At 37.0% G+C, this 18,406-nt stretch overlaps 1 protein-coding gene across 1 annotated transcript in view; it reads left to right on the forward strand.

Annotated features, from left to right (window-relative positions):
* Positions 1–18,406, forward strand: part of FAF1 (Fas associated factor 1) — a 212,434-nt gene that overhangs the window by 53,653 nt on the left and 140,375 nt on the right. Inside the window, exon 7 of the mRNA XM_060773485.2 lies at positions 3,292–3,397. Within this exon, the coding sequence (XP_060629468.1) occupies positions 3,292–3,397 (106 nt within the window). The remainder of the gene's footprint in view (positions 1–3,291; positions 3,398–18,406) is intronic.

The following is an 18,406-nucleotide window of genomic DNA, read 5'->3' on the forward strand; positions in this document are numbered from 1 at the left end:
TAAACATCACTTCGAGTTAACTGTTGTGTTCTGGTCCTTGAGAGTTCCAGTTTCCCTAAAGGAGGGCAAGAAAGCAATCCCCTGGGGAAAGCAGTCACGTCCATGCCTCTTTCTCTATAGCCCCAGGCGCGACGGCACACCCTCCATTATGCATGTGGTAGGGCTCAGACTGGATTATAGTAAGAGGTGTGTGTTTTGCTCTTCTCCACACTTGCATGTCGTGGTCTCTACTTTGTAGCTCCATTTCTTAAGATGGGCTCTGCATTTCGTGGTGGTAGAGGGTAGTCTGTTCAGTGCCTTCCATGTTGCCCAGTCCTTTGTGTGCCCAGGAGAGAGTTTCTCATCTGGGATCAGTCACAGATTGAAGTTCTGGGTTTTAACTTGTCACTTTTGGACTCTCGCTTGCTGAGATGTTCCTGCGAGTATCTCTGTAGATCTTAGGAAGCTGTTCCTTGATTTAAGGCAGGAGTCCACAAACCTTTTAAACAGAGGGCCAGGTCACAGTCCCTCAAACTGTTGGAGGTCCGGATTATAATTTGAAAAAAACATGAATGAATTCCTATGCACACTGCACATATCTTATTTGTAGCGCAAAAAACACTTAAAAACAATATAATAATTAAAATGAAGAACAATTTTGATAAATATAAACTTATTAGTATTTCAATAGGAAGTGTGGACCTGCTTTTTGCTGATGAGATAGGGTTGTTGTTGTGTGCTTTCAAGTCGTTTCAGACTTAGGTGACCTGAGCGAGGGCCGGGTAAATGACCTTGGAGGGCCGGATCCAGCCTCCGGGCCTTAGTTTGAGGACCCCTGATTTAAGGTATTGGCTTGCTGGCTGATATCCGAACAGTCTGGCTGATATCCGACATTTGGATACCAGACATTTGGGTAAAGGAGTATCCATCAATGAATTCAACATAAACATATTAGGATGTTCCTGTGCAAAATTAATCAATTGCACATAATATTCTGGCAAATACTGTGCATAATTATGTTTGTTATATGCAAAGCCGCATCATGTGAAAAATTAAATACTGTGGAAGCGCAAGTCCCTAGTTCCCCTCATCAGATCCCCGCTGAAAAGAAAGCAAGACAAAGCTCAACATCTAGAATGTTCCCCATTCCCTTCACAAAGGCATTATAGGAATTTTTTCTGCAACTCACTTAAATCAGAGAAGTGCTGACTGTGATTTAGGTAGTCATAATAAGGAAATAATGCAACCTGTGCCAGCAAGATTTTGATAAAAAGGAGATTGGATGAAATAGGGCTGGCGAGAACAAATCCAGTCAATATATGGAAGAGTGTGTTCCTTTACTTTCTCCTTTTTCCTATTGAAGCTTGAGAAACCTTTTGGAAGATCATATGATCTGGAATTTTGATACAGAAATTATATAAACAGAAAAGTAATCACTTTCCCTTCTTTGAAAACTGGAGTTTCTTATGCTGTCCAGGGCCTCCGCACTGTTTTATGTACAAAGGTCCATATTTAGAAGACGATATCAGTAAAGATCCAAAACATGAACAATGACAATAATATCTGGTATTTTTCAAAACAGTTCTGGTTGTCCAAGCTTCTTCACTATTTCACCTACTATTGTTTTATTTCATAGCTCTAAGAGTAAATGTTGACATCCAAGATAACTGAGGAATTTCCTAAATTGTGAAGAAATTAATTGGTTTTTCTATCATTGTTTTAACACTCAGTGAGCTGATATTCTTGAGGAATTATTTTACTGTTCAGTGTTTTTTTCTGTCAATCCCGGGTGATAGAGCAGGCTTCTAATTGCATAGAGAGTTCTTCTAACATTCCAATGAAATAATCTTTCATCTTAAAATTTTTTCGAGTGTAAGTTTTCATTCACTGCAGTGTAGCCTACTAATACCATTCAGAGACTTTTCAACACTGGCACTAAATGCTACAAGATTGTGGACAAATGGGCAGGGATGGCACTCAGTATTGTGTATGGGTTGTGGTATATATGCATGATTTAAGCCCCCTATTCATGTTTATCTACCTATTCATGTTTATTGAGGGAACATGTGTAAGTATTATACATTCCACAAAAAATCATTCAGATTTCTATACTACTTTTCCTTTCAAACATTCCCAAAGTAGATCAACATAATAATAGATAAAATAAAGCAATAGCTGGAATAGTAGCCTATAATCAGCTGATTCTAAATGCTATAGACTTTGGCTGTCTTGAGACTTTAACATCTTTCCCCATTCACAAGTATTTTGTTCTTCGTAAAAGAGGTACTCTGCTTATTTATATACTCAGAAATAAAATTTTGTAAACATATATTTTAAGTAAATTAAAAATAAAAATATAAACGCTAAAATAAAAAAAAACCATTAAACATTATCAACTCAGACATTGTGTTGGCCAAAAAGGTTCATGGAAATCTCATAAACCGAGAAAAATTGTTGTACAGGTTAGTCTAATAAAGAGTATGTTTTGCAATAACAAGGAAAACAAGATTAAGGAAGAGACAGTAGTGGCAATAAGGAGAGGCTAAACTGTTTACATGTGGAGTATGTGTCAAGACTATGAAACAATATGATAAAGAAGTATAAAAATCATTTTTTTCTTGTAAGATTCAGTTTCTAACCTTTTATAGTCTGCCTTGGTAAATATCAAGAGTAACAAGTAAATCTGGACAATGAAAATGAAATTTGGTCATTTCATTTGGTTTTGTGCTTTACTGGTAAATACCAGCATTTTAACACTTTCTCCTGGCAGTTAATTAGGCAGCTTAATTGAAAAAGAAAAATATGTGAATGTTTATATCAGTTTATACATCTGTGTATTCAGATAACAGAATCAGAATATGCTAAGAACATACACCACCTTAAATAAACCTGGTGAATACAATAAATCAAATAAATCATAGTGTACATGTATCTATTTTCTGCATCTGTGCATGTTAGCAGTGTATGCAGGCTTTATCAGCATAAAGCAGAGTACATTGTATTGGTGAATGTGTACGTGTACATTGTAGTTGATGATTGCAATTGGTTCTGTGTTATGAACATTTTAAAGAGTTAAAATTCAGCTTTAGATGCTTCAGTCACCTTAGGAGAGAAGGAGTTAACAGGTTAGTCCCCTTGGTCATTTCCTGCATGCTTCCCTGCCTTTAGGAGCCAAAAAGAAAGCGATGATAACATTGTGCCTGGACTTGTCTCTGCAGAGTTTAGGGTACTCCTGGGGTTTTGCAGCTAAATGCAAAGCAAGCTAGAACATGCTCGCTCTTGATTTTCTTATTTTTCTTTCATCCCTTTCAGTACCCTGCAGGAATCATTAAATCAAAACTTCATGCTGATCGTCACCCATCGAGAAGTCCAGCGGGAGTACAACCTCAACTTCTCAGGAAGCAGTAGCATTCAGGAGGTGAGTTCTGTCTCACAGCTGAAGAATAAATGTAGCTCATTATAACTAATGTCAGGTTTTTAAAGAGGGCTTATATAGTCAGGCTGCAGGCCTCCTTTCGTATTCCGTTATTAAGTTTTTAGCTTTTAATTAACTGGATGATGAAAGATTACTGTAGGTACATTAGATGGTGTGACCTACATATAAAATTCGTGTTAATTTTCGTCCAAAGCACTAGTGTACTTGATAGCATGTTGCATTATAGTAGCGAAAGGCATGCTCGAAATGAGCTAATATTGTCTACTTAGGTTTTTTTTGTTCTTTTCTTGATCCTATGATGTATTTCCCTTCCTTTTTTCTCATACTCCTTTCTCTTGTATTTCCTGGTGTCTTAACTATGGATGAAATAACAGTGAGGTGGTGCCCATTTAAAAATGATATATTACTGTTATTCAGTAAATGGCCAGTAAGGGGTGATATTGCAAAAAGGAGACTCTGTCCTTAAAAGAGAAATGTGGTACCCAAAATAGTTATTGCCCTCTGACTTAAAAGGTGACATTTGTAACTATGTTGATCGAAAAACTAAAGTATCAACATCCATGCTTTTTTCTGATTATAACTCATGTGTTATGGCATCTATTATACAAGCAAGAGTTTCATTTTAATCTTCTCTTGTAATGTGAAATGGGACACTTCTGCCAAATTTGAATGCCAAGAAGCCTGTGTATCTATATATGCAAGCACACACAAACATACATTAATCCACATAAAAAAATCTTATTTCAGGGTAATTTTACCCCTTCCAGTGACAATCGCTTGCACTTTGTTGGTTGATGGTTTAGAGGGTTTGGCTCTTTCTGAGAGTGCTGGAAAGTCTCATTGTATACATGTGACTCAGTACTTTGAAAGTTAGTTACTTTCACACTTTCATATTTAGAATTTAATTTAACACCATTGTCCATAACACTCAAAGCAAATTTTATGGTATTTCAACATCATTCTTTGGGTTCCTTCTAACTAAGATCAAGCTGAACCTAAAATGTAGGTAATTTCATCTGTCTTATGGGCCAGTATGGGTTGATACAAAATGATTTGTAGCACATATAGTATTGGCTTTTAGATAGATGTAAGAGATGGCAAACCAGAAAATAATAATTAGTTGCTTTTTATTGGCCTTGAATAAATTTCATCATATTTCTCAACAGGTCATAGAAATGCATGGCATGTTGTTGCAAAAAGTTGCTTACAAAGAAAACTAATTTTAGAATTTCAATGGAAAGCCAACCACCCAAACAATGAACAGAATACAAATAATACAGTTCTGCCAAGATATTGTCTTATCATTTTTAAACAGAAAATGAACAGCTTTACTAAATTGTAAACATGAGTTTCATAGTTGAAATCCTCAGTCATTTACTATCTGGCCTTTCTTCCCCTGCAGAAAATGTATCACAATCAGTCAAATTTAAGACTTATGTTCTGGATTTGGCTTGAGGACTCCATTTTATTTGGCATCAATGACAGTGTGTACATTCGTGAAAGTAAAACTTGAATGAGGTGGGGTGTATGTAGATAGAGAAGTGGAAAGTGGAAAGCCTTGTGGAAGCAATCTGGAAGCTCACAGATGTGCTTCAGAAAATAGCACTTTGGTATTTTGAATGGAGCCCCCTTTATTTTTTAATAGCACCCTATACCCATCCCATGCTGTTGCTGCCTGGTAAACTGCCACCAGTAGTGTTTAATTTCAAAGGCAGAGTTTGTGTTGTAGAATGAATCAAGATGCTATTCAAGAAAAAAATGAGTTGTAAATGATGGTCTTTTACTTTATATCTTAGCTCAAAACATAGCATTATGTTTTGAAAGCATTAGATTTAAACCTAATTGCCTTATTTGAAAAAGAATTCCAGTTCAAAATGATTTTAAAATCTTTTTTTTCACCAACAAATTATGGTAGTAATTTATTTATGCTTTCAGTTATATTTCAGTGACAAATGAACTTCATGTGTAAGTTGCCGCAGTCAGCCGCCAGAGGGCAGGAAGGACTATTCAATTATTCTCTAAAATGCCATCCAGCATTTTCAAATTAGCTCCCTGTATATTAACAAAAAGGAGTATAATGGCTGAGTTATTGTTTGATTTACAGATAATTGGCATATTGCGTGAAGGAGACTTAATTTCACCCTTTAAAATTAAACAGGGAGATTTAAAAAGACATAAAATATTCATTAATGTTCAGTGATTATAAAGCAGTGGCATATATTTATTTTGCCTTTATTACTGTTTCGATGGGAAAATACTGCAAATATTTCAGAAATCGAGTTGGCCATACTGACAAGTTGAAATGTTTAAGCAGTGTTAATGCAATCTACTCACACCTGATATCCTATGCAGAAAGATTCAAAATGTCTACATCAATTATTAAAGGAAATACTTAACATTCTAGATATGTTTCAGGGCTCACCACAACTACTGGATGCAACTGTCTCTCCAGACCCAGTTGCTTGGATTATTGAAGTGTATTGTACTGTTTGCAAGCAATATCAACAAATATTCCATCTCCCTGGCTTTTCCAAGTAAAATGGTGCCATTAATATCTTTGCAATAAGCTAGTGGGAAAATCTGCTCTATTAATTCATGTAAATCAGTGTTTCTCCCTTATTATTAAATTCTTTAGTTTCTTTTTGTTCATTGGGAAGATACTAAAACTGATAGATAGGTTTTAAGAAAAAGGAGATGGGTGACAAATGAAGAAACATCTCCAAGGAAGTTTCTTGTGCTTCTAGTCTGGTGCTGTAGTGCTATAGAAATGCAGGGAACATACCTTTTTTAAACAGATATATTACAAGAGAGCTCTATGGCAATATGATTTACTGCCAGACTTTCTACCCTGTGCTGGTCTTGAATTTAATAATAGAATCTGGTTGGACATTTAATTGTAGGATATATTTTTTTACTGTGGGTTCTCTCCATGCAAATTGAGCCTTGTAATGCAGAGGAACTAAACATATAAAACATTTTCTGTTGTCCTATATGTTCTTTATTCCCCATATTAATTTTAGAATAACAGAATTTGGGGTATTTTGTATGTTATGTTTTTAATAGTGTTCCTGACATTGTTACAACAAGATTTACCATAGTTCATATAACTTCTACTTTAAAAATGAAAATGATGAATTAGTGCAGAACCACCAGATATTCACTAGACTGTTCTTAAACTGATTCTAAATCAAATCAGGAAATAAGAGAGTTACTGTATTGCTTTTGAAACACTTATTTCAGTCTGGTCTGCATTTTACAATAATCTCTGCCATAGGTTTCAACTGTGTTTTGGTTCCTGTGAAACAGTGGTAATAAATGACTTACGCATGTATATCAAAGGCAATCTTATCTTTTATAGTTAAATTCTGTTTTTCATTATACATGAAAATGTTTAGTGAATGGGAACATAGAAACAAACTTTTAAACTGAGGTATTTTTTCAACTGATTATATGTATTGATTTGTGCAGTAATCCTTTTATAGACTGATTCTTTGTTGCATGATAGGTTCAATAATAAAATCTGAATATACCAAATGCTGCATTACTACAATACCAAAAGGAACCTGTTGTAGTTATTCTGAATTAACGACAGTGGAATCCTGTGTTAGAAAGTAACAAGATAGAGCTGGATAGCTTTTATAATTCTTTTAATGTGTTAAATTACTGATGCTGGAAAAATTAAGGCATTCATTTGCACTTAGAGTAAAGGCTCATGGCTAGGGTGAATGGTCCTGTATCTTTTTGTGTTGTACAAAACTCAAGATACCATTTTGTCAGTGCTGGAGATCTGTCTGTCTCCCTGGTTTGTGAGTACCTTTTGACATGCAACAGAAAATGAGATTGGTTACAAATACGTGTCACAAGATTTATGGGTTAACATATGGATAGCAATGTTTGAAACCAGGCTGCTCAACTTGAATAACTCTAAATTTGAATGTGTTGGAATTTCTAAGGATTGTCCATTATTTTACTATAACGTAACACAATGATATAACATTGGGACAGTTAGCATATGTGTTGTTCAGAACCCCTTCACAGTTTTCTTTTGGTTTTTGTTTGCAAGTTTATGAATATGCATATTGCTATCATAGTGTGGTTTATCTAAAACTGAATTATTATTTTATTTGAAAATCTCACATTGACTTCAGTAATTCTTAAAACAACAATAAAGAAGGAAGAATTTAAAAACAAAGCACAAACACCTAAAACTCGAACATCTTTCACTTTTTTAGATTCTCTGAGACAATTAATGATAGGGGAAAATAAGGGGGAAATGAAAGTCCAAATAGTTAGTTCCAATTAGAGCAAATGAATTGAATCAATAAAACATATGTGAATGGTCATTTACTGTGTTCTTGTTGATTCAGTGGATCTTCTCTAGTTGGGGGCTAACAATGAGATTTCATACTTACATATTTACATTGGTTTGATTTAAGATAGCAATTCTATTCAAACTTTCCTAATAATGTAAAATCTAGTTTTGCTTACATAATCTGCAATATATACTGTACATTACACAAATTTTAATACAAAATGTGTGTTTCCTTGTTAAAAGTAAAATTATATAGGTTGAGTCACATTTGGAAATGTGAAAGTCTCCAAAGCTCGAAACATTTTGCTCCCAGCTGCTTCTGCCTTCAAGACATCGATTACGGTGCTCCTGCTCTCTCATTTCTCAGGTACCCAGTCTCTCTCCAGTCTTGTGTTTTGTTCATTTGGTATTTATGTTGTGTATGAGGCTTGAAAGAGACTGAAGATGTGAGAGACAAATGAGCAGGAGTGCTGCAGCTGCTAACTTAAAGATGAAATGGGTGACTGGCAGCAAAAAGTTTCGTTTTTCTGCCATTTCAAAGATCCTCAAGCTCTCTCCAGCCTTGCATTTCATACACGACACAAGTAGCAAATGAGCAAGATGTAACACAAGCAATGCAAAAAAAAAAAAAAAAAAGGCAATGAAATTGCACCCATGCAGGCTGGACTCATGGTATCTCATTATGAGCACATACAAGCATTCCAAAATCCAAATAAATAAATAAATAAATAAAATGAAATACTGAATATTTTTGGTCCCAAACAGTTTGGATAAAGCAATATTCAGCCTATATACAGAAATATGTTCTTTTGGGAGGTATAAGGCTTGGTACACACACATGCTGTTATTCAAATCACTCTTAAAGCAAACCACTCTATTATCCTCATATAGTACCCACAAAAAATAGGTTGTGAAAGCAATATTGAAATATCAGAAAATGACATAAGGTTGCATTTGATGTTTCTGATCAATAGACTGTGCAGACTCTTGCACATTTGCAAAAAAAAAAAATCTACATGTCATCTGGTTCCTCAGTCATGCCATATGGCAACTTCCTGAACAGATCCTTAAATGCTATGTTCAGCAAAGGACAGGAGGGATCCTCTCACCTCTGCAGGAGTCTACCGTATACCATGCAGCTGTGGACAAGTCTACATAGGGACCATCAAACGCAGTGCCCAAACACGAATCAAGGAACATGAAAGGCACTGCAGACTACTTCAACCAGAGAAGTCAGCCATAGCAGAGCACCTGATGAACCAGCCTGGACACAGCATATTATTTGAGAACACAGAAATGCTGGACCACTCCAACAACCACCATGTCAGACTACACAGAGAAGCCATTGAAATCCACAAGCATGTGGACAATTTCAACAGAAAGGAGGAGACCATGAAAATGAACAAAATCTGGCTACCAGTATTAAAAAACTCTAAAATTACTACAGCAAAACAGCAGAGAGGAAACAACCAGGCACATCTTAACACCTCTCAACAGGCTCAGCCAGGCCTTTTCCCAGGCTCAGCCAGGCCTTCAAATGCTAATGAAGGTGGTCAGCTGAAACATTCACACCTAGCTTCAGCAGAGAGCTCTTTGCCCCACCCCAGTCATTCCACAGATATATAAACCCATTTTCCTATTTCCAACAGACCTCACTACCTCTAAGGATGCTTGCCATAGATGCAGGCGAAACGTCAGGAGAAATACCTCTAGAACATGGCCCTATAGCCCGAAAAAACCTACAAGAACCTAGATCCTTAAATTCTCCCATATTGATAGAAATGGCTATTGCCATGGTTTGAACTTAAAGCTAAGAGACCTTTTTGCAGCAGTTAAGCCTCATGGACCCCAGCAGAGTTCTCATCATTCATGTTGGTGTCTTCATGTAGGATGTGCATTGAAGTTGGCAAATCAAGACATAGGACCTGAAATTTATATTTCCTTGTTGACATGCCTAAATCCAAACAATTTTTTGCATTAAGGAAAATAAAAAAATGTATTTACAACACCATTGTTGAAAATTGAGTGGAAAGAAACCTATCTGAACATGAAACACTATCATAAACTGACTGTGTAAGTGACTCTTTCTATTGGAAATCTGCCAGATAATTTTTCTTAACTTGGCAAAGCACTTCTTTTTCCCTCTGCAGCTTTTATTAATAATAGTGCAGACACATTACAGAGTAAGTAAAAATACCGATTTTAAAAATACCGATGAATACGATATTTATTCTTTGTTTTCATATTGCCAAATGGAATGAACAGTGATCTCATCAAATGGTCATGTATAAGATAGGGATGTGAGTTTGTTGGATCATTCTATACCAGTGCTTCCCAATCTTTTTTTTTCTACTTTGATCAGGGACCATTCTCCAACATTAGTACCAAAAGGGTTATGAATCAGTTTCTGGTCAGCTTTAGATTTGGTTTGACTATTTGGGGTGTTGATACAGAAAATAGCAGTGGATAGACCACATCAGTTCTAGTTTCTGATACAGAACATATGCCATCCAGTAGTTGCCATCTCCTTGCCCACAGAAACCTTATTTAATAATCTAGAGCTGATGTGATAGTAGTAAAATTTTGTAGGTAGTCAGCCTCTCTCCTCCTGACATCCTCGTTGCCTTGGCACTATAAGAGGGCTTTGCAAGACCAGTCGCTTTTGTTGCTGCATGGTTTCGAGGCAACGGTGTAGGAATGGTGAGGCCATTGACCATATTTTTGTTCCTGCAGACCACTGGTGGTCCACAGACCATGGGTTGGGAACCTTTGTTCCATACCAAAAACATGAGAACCAAGATTCATACTCCCTCTTTGTGTAGATTGCTTTATTGCCCTCATTTAATTATTTTGAGTTTTTCCAGTGTCTACTGATTTTCATTCTAGTAGTTCTTAATAAAATAGTATTATTTCCTTTTGAAAAGGTTTGTTTTATGTGTTTTGTAACAATTGATGTCAAAGCCAATAGAGGTTCTGAGGGAATGAATGTTGCCTATTATCGAAAAAGGCTATTAACCGCCTATATATTAATATGGAAGTTCTTCAGCACTTATGAAACACCTGATTAGTATGTTCTAGGTTCAGGACATTGCCACTGAATGTGTACAAGCATTCTCTTCGTTGATCACTTTTCTGTTTTAGTTTTTAGTTATGGACGAGAAGAATACCAGGGTAAATGCCAACAACATATCAGCTTTAGTGAGAACCCTTGTATTTATTCTAAGGATCCTCTTGGGATATTTCTGGCACAGTAGAAGTTCATCTCAGAAACAGAAGTTTTAATGTTTACTTCCAAATAATTTCCATATGAGTTTCCCAAATGGAATTTGATTTCCGAGCTATAGAGGCTGCTCTATAGATGTGACCTTTTAATAGCATACAGAGAACCCAAATGCAGTTTGATCTTTCTCCTTTCCCCCCTTTATCTTTATGGGTATATCAAATCTGATTTACCGAATAAAACAATTAGCATAGAGTTTCACGGAGGGGCATCAGTTCTGTGCTTTTTAAAACAAAAGCTGTTTTAATTAGTGTTTAAACACTTATGTACAGCACATGAAGAAATATAACCAAAACCAATGATACAGTTATCATTATTATGGCAGAAAGTTAAGTATGTAGCCATGTTAGTCCTTAGAAATCTAAGGTTGTTCCATTTACTCCTTGGAAGTCTATAGAGAGGCAACTGCAGAGAGAAAAATATCTGTTTTCTATTCCTGTGGTTGAACCTGAAGAGACCTGAAGAGAGAGAGGAATAATTCCACATTGATCCTTGCCCTAAAAGACTCACTTGTGTTGGAAATTTCAATCAAGAGCCACACCCATCCTCATCTGTTCTAGAGAGAATTGATAGAGAGATGGAAGTTCGGAGAAGATCCAATTATTGGCCTCTGCTTGGGAGGGGAAATCTTGGAGAAATCCTCTCTTTCTCAGGACAATGGTCTAATGTAGAAATGTCATAGGAACATATCCAGATTGGTTGCCATATAGAAATTCTTAGTCTATTCCAAAATAATTTCATCACAAGAATCTTTCCCAGGCTTCCTTGGTGCTCATTCCAAGCTGTGAAATTCCCCTTTTGATCAGTCCATCTGAATATAAATACCATTTTGAAAGGCTACATGCATTTTCATCCTCCTGACTGGGGACTGCTACCTGTAATTAGTTCTCTCCAAGTTTATGGCAGTTCCTTTAAGCCCACAGCATCCTGCAATCTTCACCTGCTCTCCTGGAAGACAGAATTTGTAGTCACCCTTATATCTGCTTTGTGGAGCCAGCAAACTTGTAACTTTAACAGTGGCACCCCATAACTTTCATAAGGATAAGGTAGTCCTCTGCATGAACATCTTCTTCCCACCTAAGGTGGTTTCCATCTCAACCAGCCCTTGATCCTTACAATTATGCTCCACAGTTCTCTTGTATGTGTCCCATGACAGCATGTTTATAATCCTAACATTGGTGATAAGCACTATAATGTTATGGATGCTGTCTTAAAGTCTATATTGTAGTTAATCATGTACTAGTCACCGTTGTGTAATAGTCAGACCTAAATTTGGTATTTTTAAATTCCTCACATAATAGGTTAGGTAAAGATAAAGGTTTTCCCCTGATATTAAGTCCAGTCATGTCCAACTCTGGGGGTTGGTGCTCATCTCCATTTCTAAGCCAAAGAGCCGGCGTCGTCCGTGGACGCCTCCAAAGTCAGGTGGCATGACTTAATGGGGCGCTGTTACCTTCCCGCCGGAATAGTACCTATTGATCTCACATTTGCATGTTTTCAAACTGCTAGGTTGGCAGAAGCTGGGCTAACAGCGGGAGCTCATGCTGCTCCCTGGATTCGAACCTGCACCCTTTTGATCAGCAAGTTCAGCAGCTCAGCGCTTTAACCCACTGCACCACCGGGGGCTCCTCCTCACATAATAGTTGCACTTTATTCAGTCACCTACAGGCTGTTAGGAATTGTGGGGGTTGAAGTCCAAAACACCTGTAGGGCTGAAGTTTGCCCGTGTCTGAGCTATAATCTTCCTTACACAGGTTTGTAAGATTTAATTAGCAATGCATGATGTTTAAATGAAATACTTGTTTCTAGAGAGTATATTTTTGTTGGAATGAAGAAAGAGAGTGCTAGTATGGTGTAGTGGTTATAGTGTCAGACTAGTATCCACGAAACTAGAATTCAAATCTCCACCCATTCATTGAAAACCACTGGGCGACCTTGGATAAGTCAAACATTCTTAGCCTCAGAGGAAGGTAAAGGCAAACCTCATCTGAACAAATATTGCAAGGAAACCCCCATGCTAGGTTTGCCTTAGGGTCACCATAATTCGGAAATGACTTGAAGGCACACAGCAACAACTGTGAAGAAAGAAGCAGTGCTGAAATAATAAAATATATTTCATATGAATCATCTTGCAATCATTACCTTGGAGTTGTGTACAGGATAATTAATATGGTCAGTAGACATACATTTCATTTCACCTAATGTGGATTTGGTTTTTATTCTTAATTAGACTCACAGTAGCTGATCATAGTTATAGATAACCAAAAATGATCTGCTCATGCTTCCATGTAAGGAATTATTTATTATTTATTTATTTCTTGCACTTATTGACCGCCACTCTCAGCCCTAGGGCGACTCGTGGCGGTGAACAACAACATAGAAAAGACAGTTTACAGTGAATCAAAACAGTACATGACAATCTACTACTACATAACATATACTTATGTTAAAAATCCGCTTCGTCAAATCCTGGGGTCATAGTCGATTTCATAGTCATAGTCCATTCCGGTCATAATTTCCAATGATATAGCACTCAATTGAAGGCCCGCTCGAAGAGCCATGTTTTCAGGCTCCTACGAAAGGCCATAAGGGAGGGCGCCTGTCTAACTTCAGTAGGGAGGGTGTTCCACAGCCGGGGGGCCACCACCGAGAAGGCCCGCTCCCTCGTCCCCGCCAGGCGTGCCTGTGAGGCAGGCGGGACCGAGAGAAGGGCCTCCCCGGATGATCTTAAGGTCCTCGTGGGCTCGTAGGCCGAGATTCGGTCTGCAAGGTATTTTGGGCCGGAACCGTTTAGGGCTTTGTAGGATAACACCAGCACCTTAAATTGGGCCCGGTAGCAAATCGGCAGCCAGTGGAGCTGGGACAGCAGGGGCGTTGTATGCTCCCTGCGCCCTGCTCCTGTTAACAACATGGCTGCCGCGCGCTGGACTAGCTGAAGCTTCCGGGCCGTCTTCAAGGGCAGCCCCACGTAGAGAGCGTTGCAGTAGTCGAGGCGGGAATTGGAGGATGGTCTAGCAGAAATTGTAGATGAACTGTGATATTGTGTATCATGCTCAAGTTAATTCATTCTTGTGAGTTTACAGTTTGCCTGCTGCTTATTATCTATAGGTATTTTCAATAAGGCCACTGACTCCTAGGAAATATTAGAGAATCTTTGAGCCCTGTGGAGACTATGAAGAACTCCTCACATCTTCCAGTAACATTAGCTCTGAGTCCCCTTCGTGGTGAGAAGGGCAGCATATAAATGTCGTAAATAAATAAATAAATAAATAAATAAGACAAGACTCATAACATACATCTTAAAAAACAAAAGCCATAAAATATTGGCTGTGATACAAATAAACTCTTATTCAAAATGCTACTGCATGCAACTGGAGAGGTATTGTTGTTGCTTTGGGGGGGGGGGGGCGGCAAATTCCCATTTGTGTGGAAGTCTCCCATACATTTAGGGGCAGCCACTGAAGATTTAATTGTTGTAGTAGGAAGGTAATGACAGAAAAGCTTCAGTGCATACATTAAAGATACCATATTTTATTGCATGATAGTCACACTTTTTATCCCTTTTTTGACTAAAAAAGAGATGGCGCAACTATTATGCAATGAAAAAAATCTAGCTTTGATTCTGTTGTGTCTTAAAAAACTGCCTTAACTCTGAGACAGGAGGAGGAGAAGGAATGTTCCAAGCTCCAAACAGCTCTATTTCAGATTTTTTAAAAGCTGCCTTGCCTTTGGAGAAAGAAGGAAGGAAAGGAGAATTTGAGCCCCTTTGTGACGATTACACAAAGAAAGTCTAGAAGCCAATTTTTGGAGCCAGTTATGAGGTGGCAACCCTTACACAGTGAATTATGGTACTTTTTGGTTCTTTGAATCCCTGGAGTTGTCTGGAGCTGCTGTAGACCAACACCTATTTGTTTTGGGCTCACTGATCAGAACTATTCTAAGTTGTCCAAGGAGCTCAAGGAGATAATCTTCAACAATATGAACTTTTTTCTTTCAATTTTTAAATATTCTTCACATAATTATGTATCTTTTACTGTAATAACGGAACTATTTGCACATTTCTTGAAGTGTGGCTTGTTAAAATGTTATTAATGTTTGTTTACACACTGTTTACCTGTTAATATTGAAAATTCTTACTTTTTCAAACTTCCTCCCTTCATGGGTGCATGAAAAGTTGAATTTATAGCTAGAAATTTTCCAGTAGTTAGAGATTTTCCATAGAAAATATAGATACAGATATTATCATTATAACAAGTCATGAACCGAAAAGCAATCTAACACAATAATTATAGCAAGCCCTTGTTATCCACTGCAGTTTGGTCCCAGGACACCCTGTGGATACCAAAATGCATGGATGCTCAAATCCTATTATATACAATGGTATAGTAAAATGGTGTCCCTTATGTAAAATGGCAAAATAAAGGTTTTGCTGTTCTGGATTTTTGTTTGAATATTTTTATCCTGAGGATGAATCCATGGATACGGAATCTATGGATACAGAAGGGCCAACTGTAATGAAAATAATGTTTTGTGATCGTTCCTGTTCTTCTCCCTTTTGTAATTTTAAGAAACTACAATCAGCTTCCAGGTAAATGAGAATTTAATTGAAAATATGATAGTGAATATGCTCTAGGTCCAGGTCTACAGCCCCTACACACCAGCCATTGACCAGTTATTCAGCGGTGTAGTTGCTCCCATAAAGCAGATGATAATAAAATATTTATGATATCCAAATGGGTCTACATGTACATAGTCCTGCTGTTGGGTCTAGTAGGGAATTGTGTTAGCAGCAGCTAGTTTATGTCAATTTCACATCTAGCTATCGATACATTCACAGAACCTTTGTCCCGCAAGTGAATCAGGACTTTAAACAGATGCACATGTTACAGTAATAATAATAATGTTGCTAAGTAGCCCCATAGAAAGTAACTACTAGAATTGTTTAAATCAAGTTAGAGGTGTTTTGATTTGTATAGGTGAACTCTTCCTTTCTGTATAGATCAGGCATGGGCAAACTCCAGATGTTTTGGACTTTAATGCCCACAATTCCTAACAGTCGATAGGCTATTAGGGATTGTGGGAGTTGAAGTCCAAAATACCCGGAGGACCAAAGATTGCCCATTGCTGGTATAGATAATATATTAATTATGTAAGTATGCTTTTTCTCCTTTTGATATTAGCTGTGTGGTTACTTATTTAATGTTTCTTTCATTTTTTTTATCGACCTTTGATAATGTCTAAGTGTTCCATGGCTTGAATTTTTTTTAAAAAAGTAAAAAGAGTTTTGATTTTTTTTCCATTGAAAAGAATGACCTCTCCCACTGCCCATGTCATATTACAAATTGATTTTTAAAGTCATGTCAGTTTCCAAAGAGGGTTACCATTTGATATAGAGAATTACTGTTTCTGGCCCATATTTTCACTATTTGGATAAAACAAGAATTTTATTCAAAACATTATTGTAAAATACGTTAAAATGATGATTTAATAAACTTTCTTTTTTACACTGATTGCATAAAAATCTTGGTCAGTGAAATGGCCCGTGTGCTGATTCTGTTTTCATTGTGACCACATCATATAATACCCAAATAACATATTCCCAGCTATACTCTGAAATGAAGTATGAGAATTAGGGAACAATGACATCTAACATGGGAAGTTTGTAATTTTTATAAATCCACATCTAAGGATAAAGGGGAAACTTTCCTAATACAGTAGTCTATGCACTTCTCCCTTAGTTATTGTACTGTGTAGCAACTGAATTATCAAAGATACTATATTCATTAATGCATTCTATAAGCCAGCAGCACATTGTACTGCGGGTAAGGAAAGCTGCTTTGGAGGTAATGACAAATTAAAATAGATCAACTGTGTGTACCTGTTTGGATGTGAAAATTTGGAGAGACTTCAGATACCCTGTTGATGGTGTACTGTTTGATGTGCAGAGGATGTGTGCAGTCAGAGTCAGCCATCCCTAAGTTCTTATGAATTAAAAAAAATGTCTAAGTGAAACTGATATGATGAAAGAGACTTTTTTTTAAAAAAGGCTTTTAATTGTTAAATGTAGTATTGCTTTTCTCTAACAGGTTTCATAGTGTGTAACCCATATTGTCCGTGACTTGGAAAGGCATAGCTTTCAATAAACAATTTCTGGTTATCAGAAACTAATAAACCAGGACATATTTATATGCAAGAAAAGGCAGAGAGTAAATAATTGCACTGGTGACCAATACTGTAATAATCCTGTTTTACAATATGCACTTGACAGGTTGTAATAGTGCTAATTGAAGAGACTAATTCACACTTGCTTCATTCTATTCAAAGGCAAAATCAGCAGCTTGTTTTGCTTTTGACCAGATGGTCCTGATGAACACCTACTGTGCACTTTAAGTGCTTTACTAGAATTACAAAGGCTGGGGGGCTGCGTCCAACTCCGAATGATTTGAGAAGAAGAGGGGGGAAAACCCTTCCGTGCTCAATGGATTTGGTGCAACTAAATTAATTCTAGTGGGCCCATTACACATTGAGCCCCCTTTTCAAAGTCCTGAGCCTCCTCGTTTGTTCTGTAGCAACGAGAAAGTGAAAGGCAGATTACTGCAAACAGAAATGAAAAAAAGTGCTCTGAAAGGGAGAAAAGAGGCCTTGAAGCCTTTTCATATCATTTTGGGTTTTTCAAGTGCGTTATTTTTGGGAAGGGTGGATGTCTGAAAAGCCAATTGGAGTTTTTTTTTTTGTTTTAAAGTGCGCTATTTAAGTACCATGAATATAAAAGCAAGAGCAACAGTTGACTGAGTTTACTGTGGTAAAGCTTTGTCTCCCAAGGATGAATCAAATTCATTATAGTTGGTGCTTTGTATTTTAATATGAATGTGAGGTTAGTTTCACAGGACTGTGTCTGTTTAGGATAATTATAATTTAATATTTTTCCGTGTAAAGTTATCACTGTAGGGGCCTCCAATTCTAAACAGAAGCCAGATTTCTATTATCATTATTATTAGTTCGAAAATTACTTTGAAGCACCAAGAGAGTTTAAAACACACAAAAGGACCCTAATTTCAAAAAAGAGGCCTTTTCAAATAGCATTGAAGCAGAGATTATTATAACTAATTAGAAGTCACACATCTGTTAATTTTTGGTTTGTACACTCTTGAATATCTGCCTTGAGTGTATCTGTGTAGAGCACGTATATGCATGTATGCCTGAGTACTAAATATACACAAAGCGATGCATGTCACTGCCAATTATTCTTAGCCCATATAAATATTAATGTTGTAGAGCCTGAGATACCTGGTTTAAGATGGTGCCATACATGTGCTTACCAGTGAGTAGGGCATACTATCATAATGGGGCTAATGTTTGAGCTGATATGTATAATACTATTCTGTCAGTACTACAAATA

This window comes from Anolis sagrei, chromosome 4 (assembly GCF_037176765.1).
Source record: "Anolis sagrei isolate rAnoSag1 chromosome 4, rAnoSag1.mat, whole genome shotgun sequence".
Classification (NCBI taxonomy): domain Eukaryota; kingdom Metazoa; phylum Chordata; class Lepidosauria; order Squamata; family Dactyloidae; genus Anolis; species Anolis sagrei.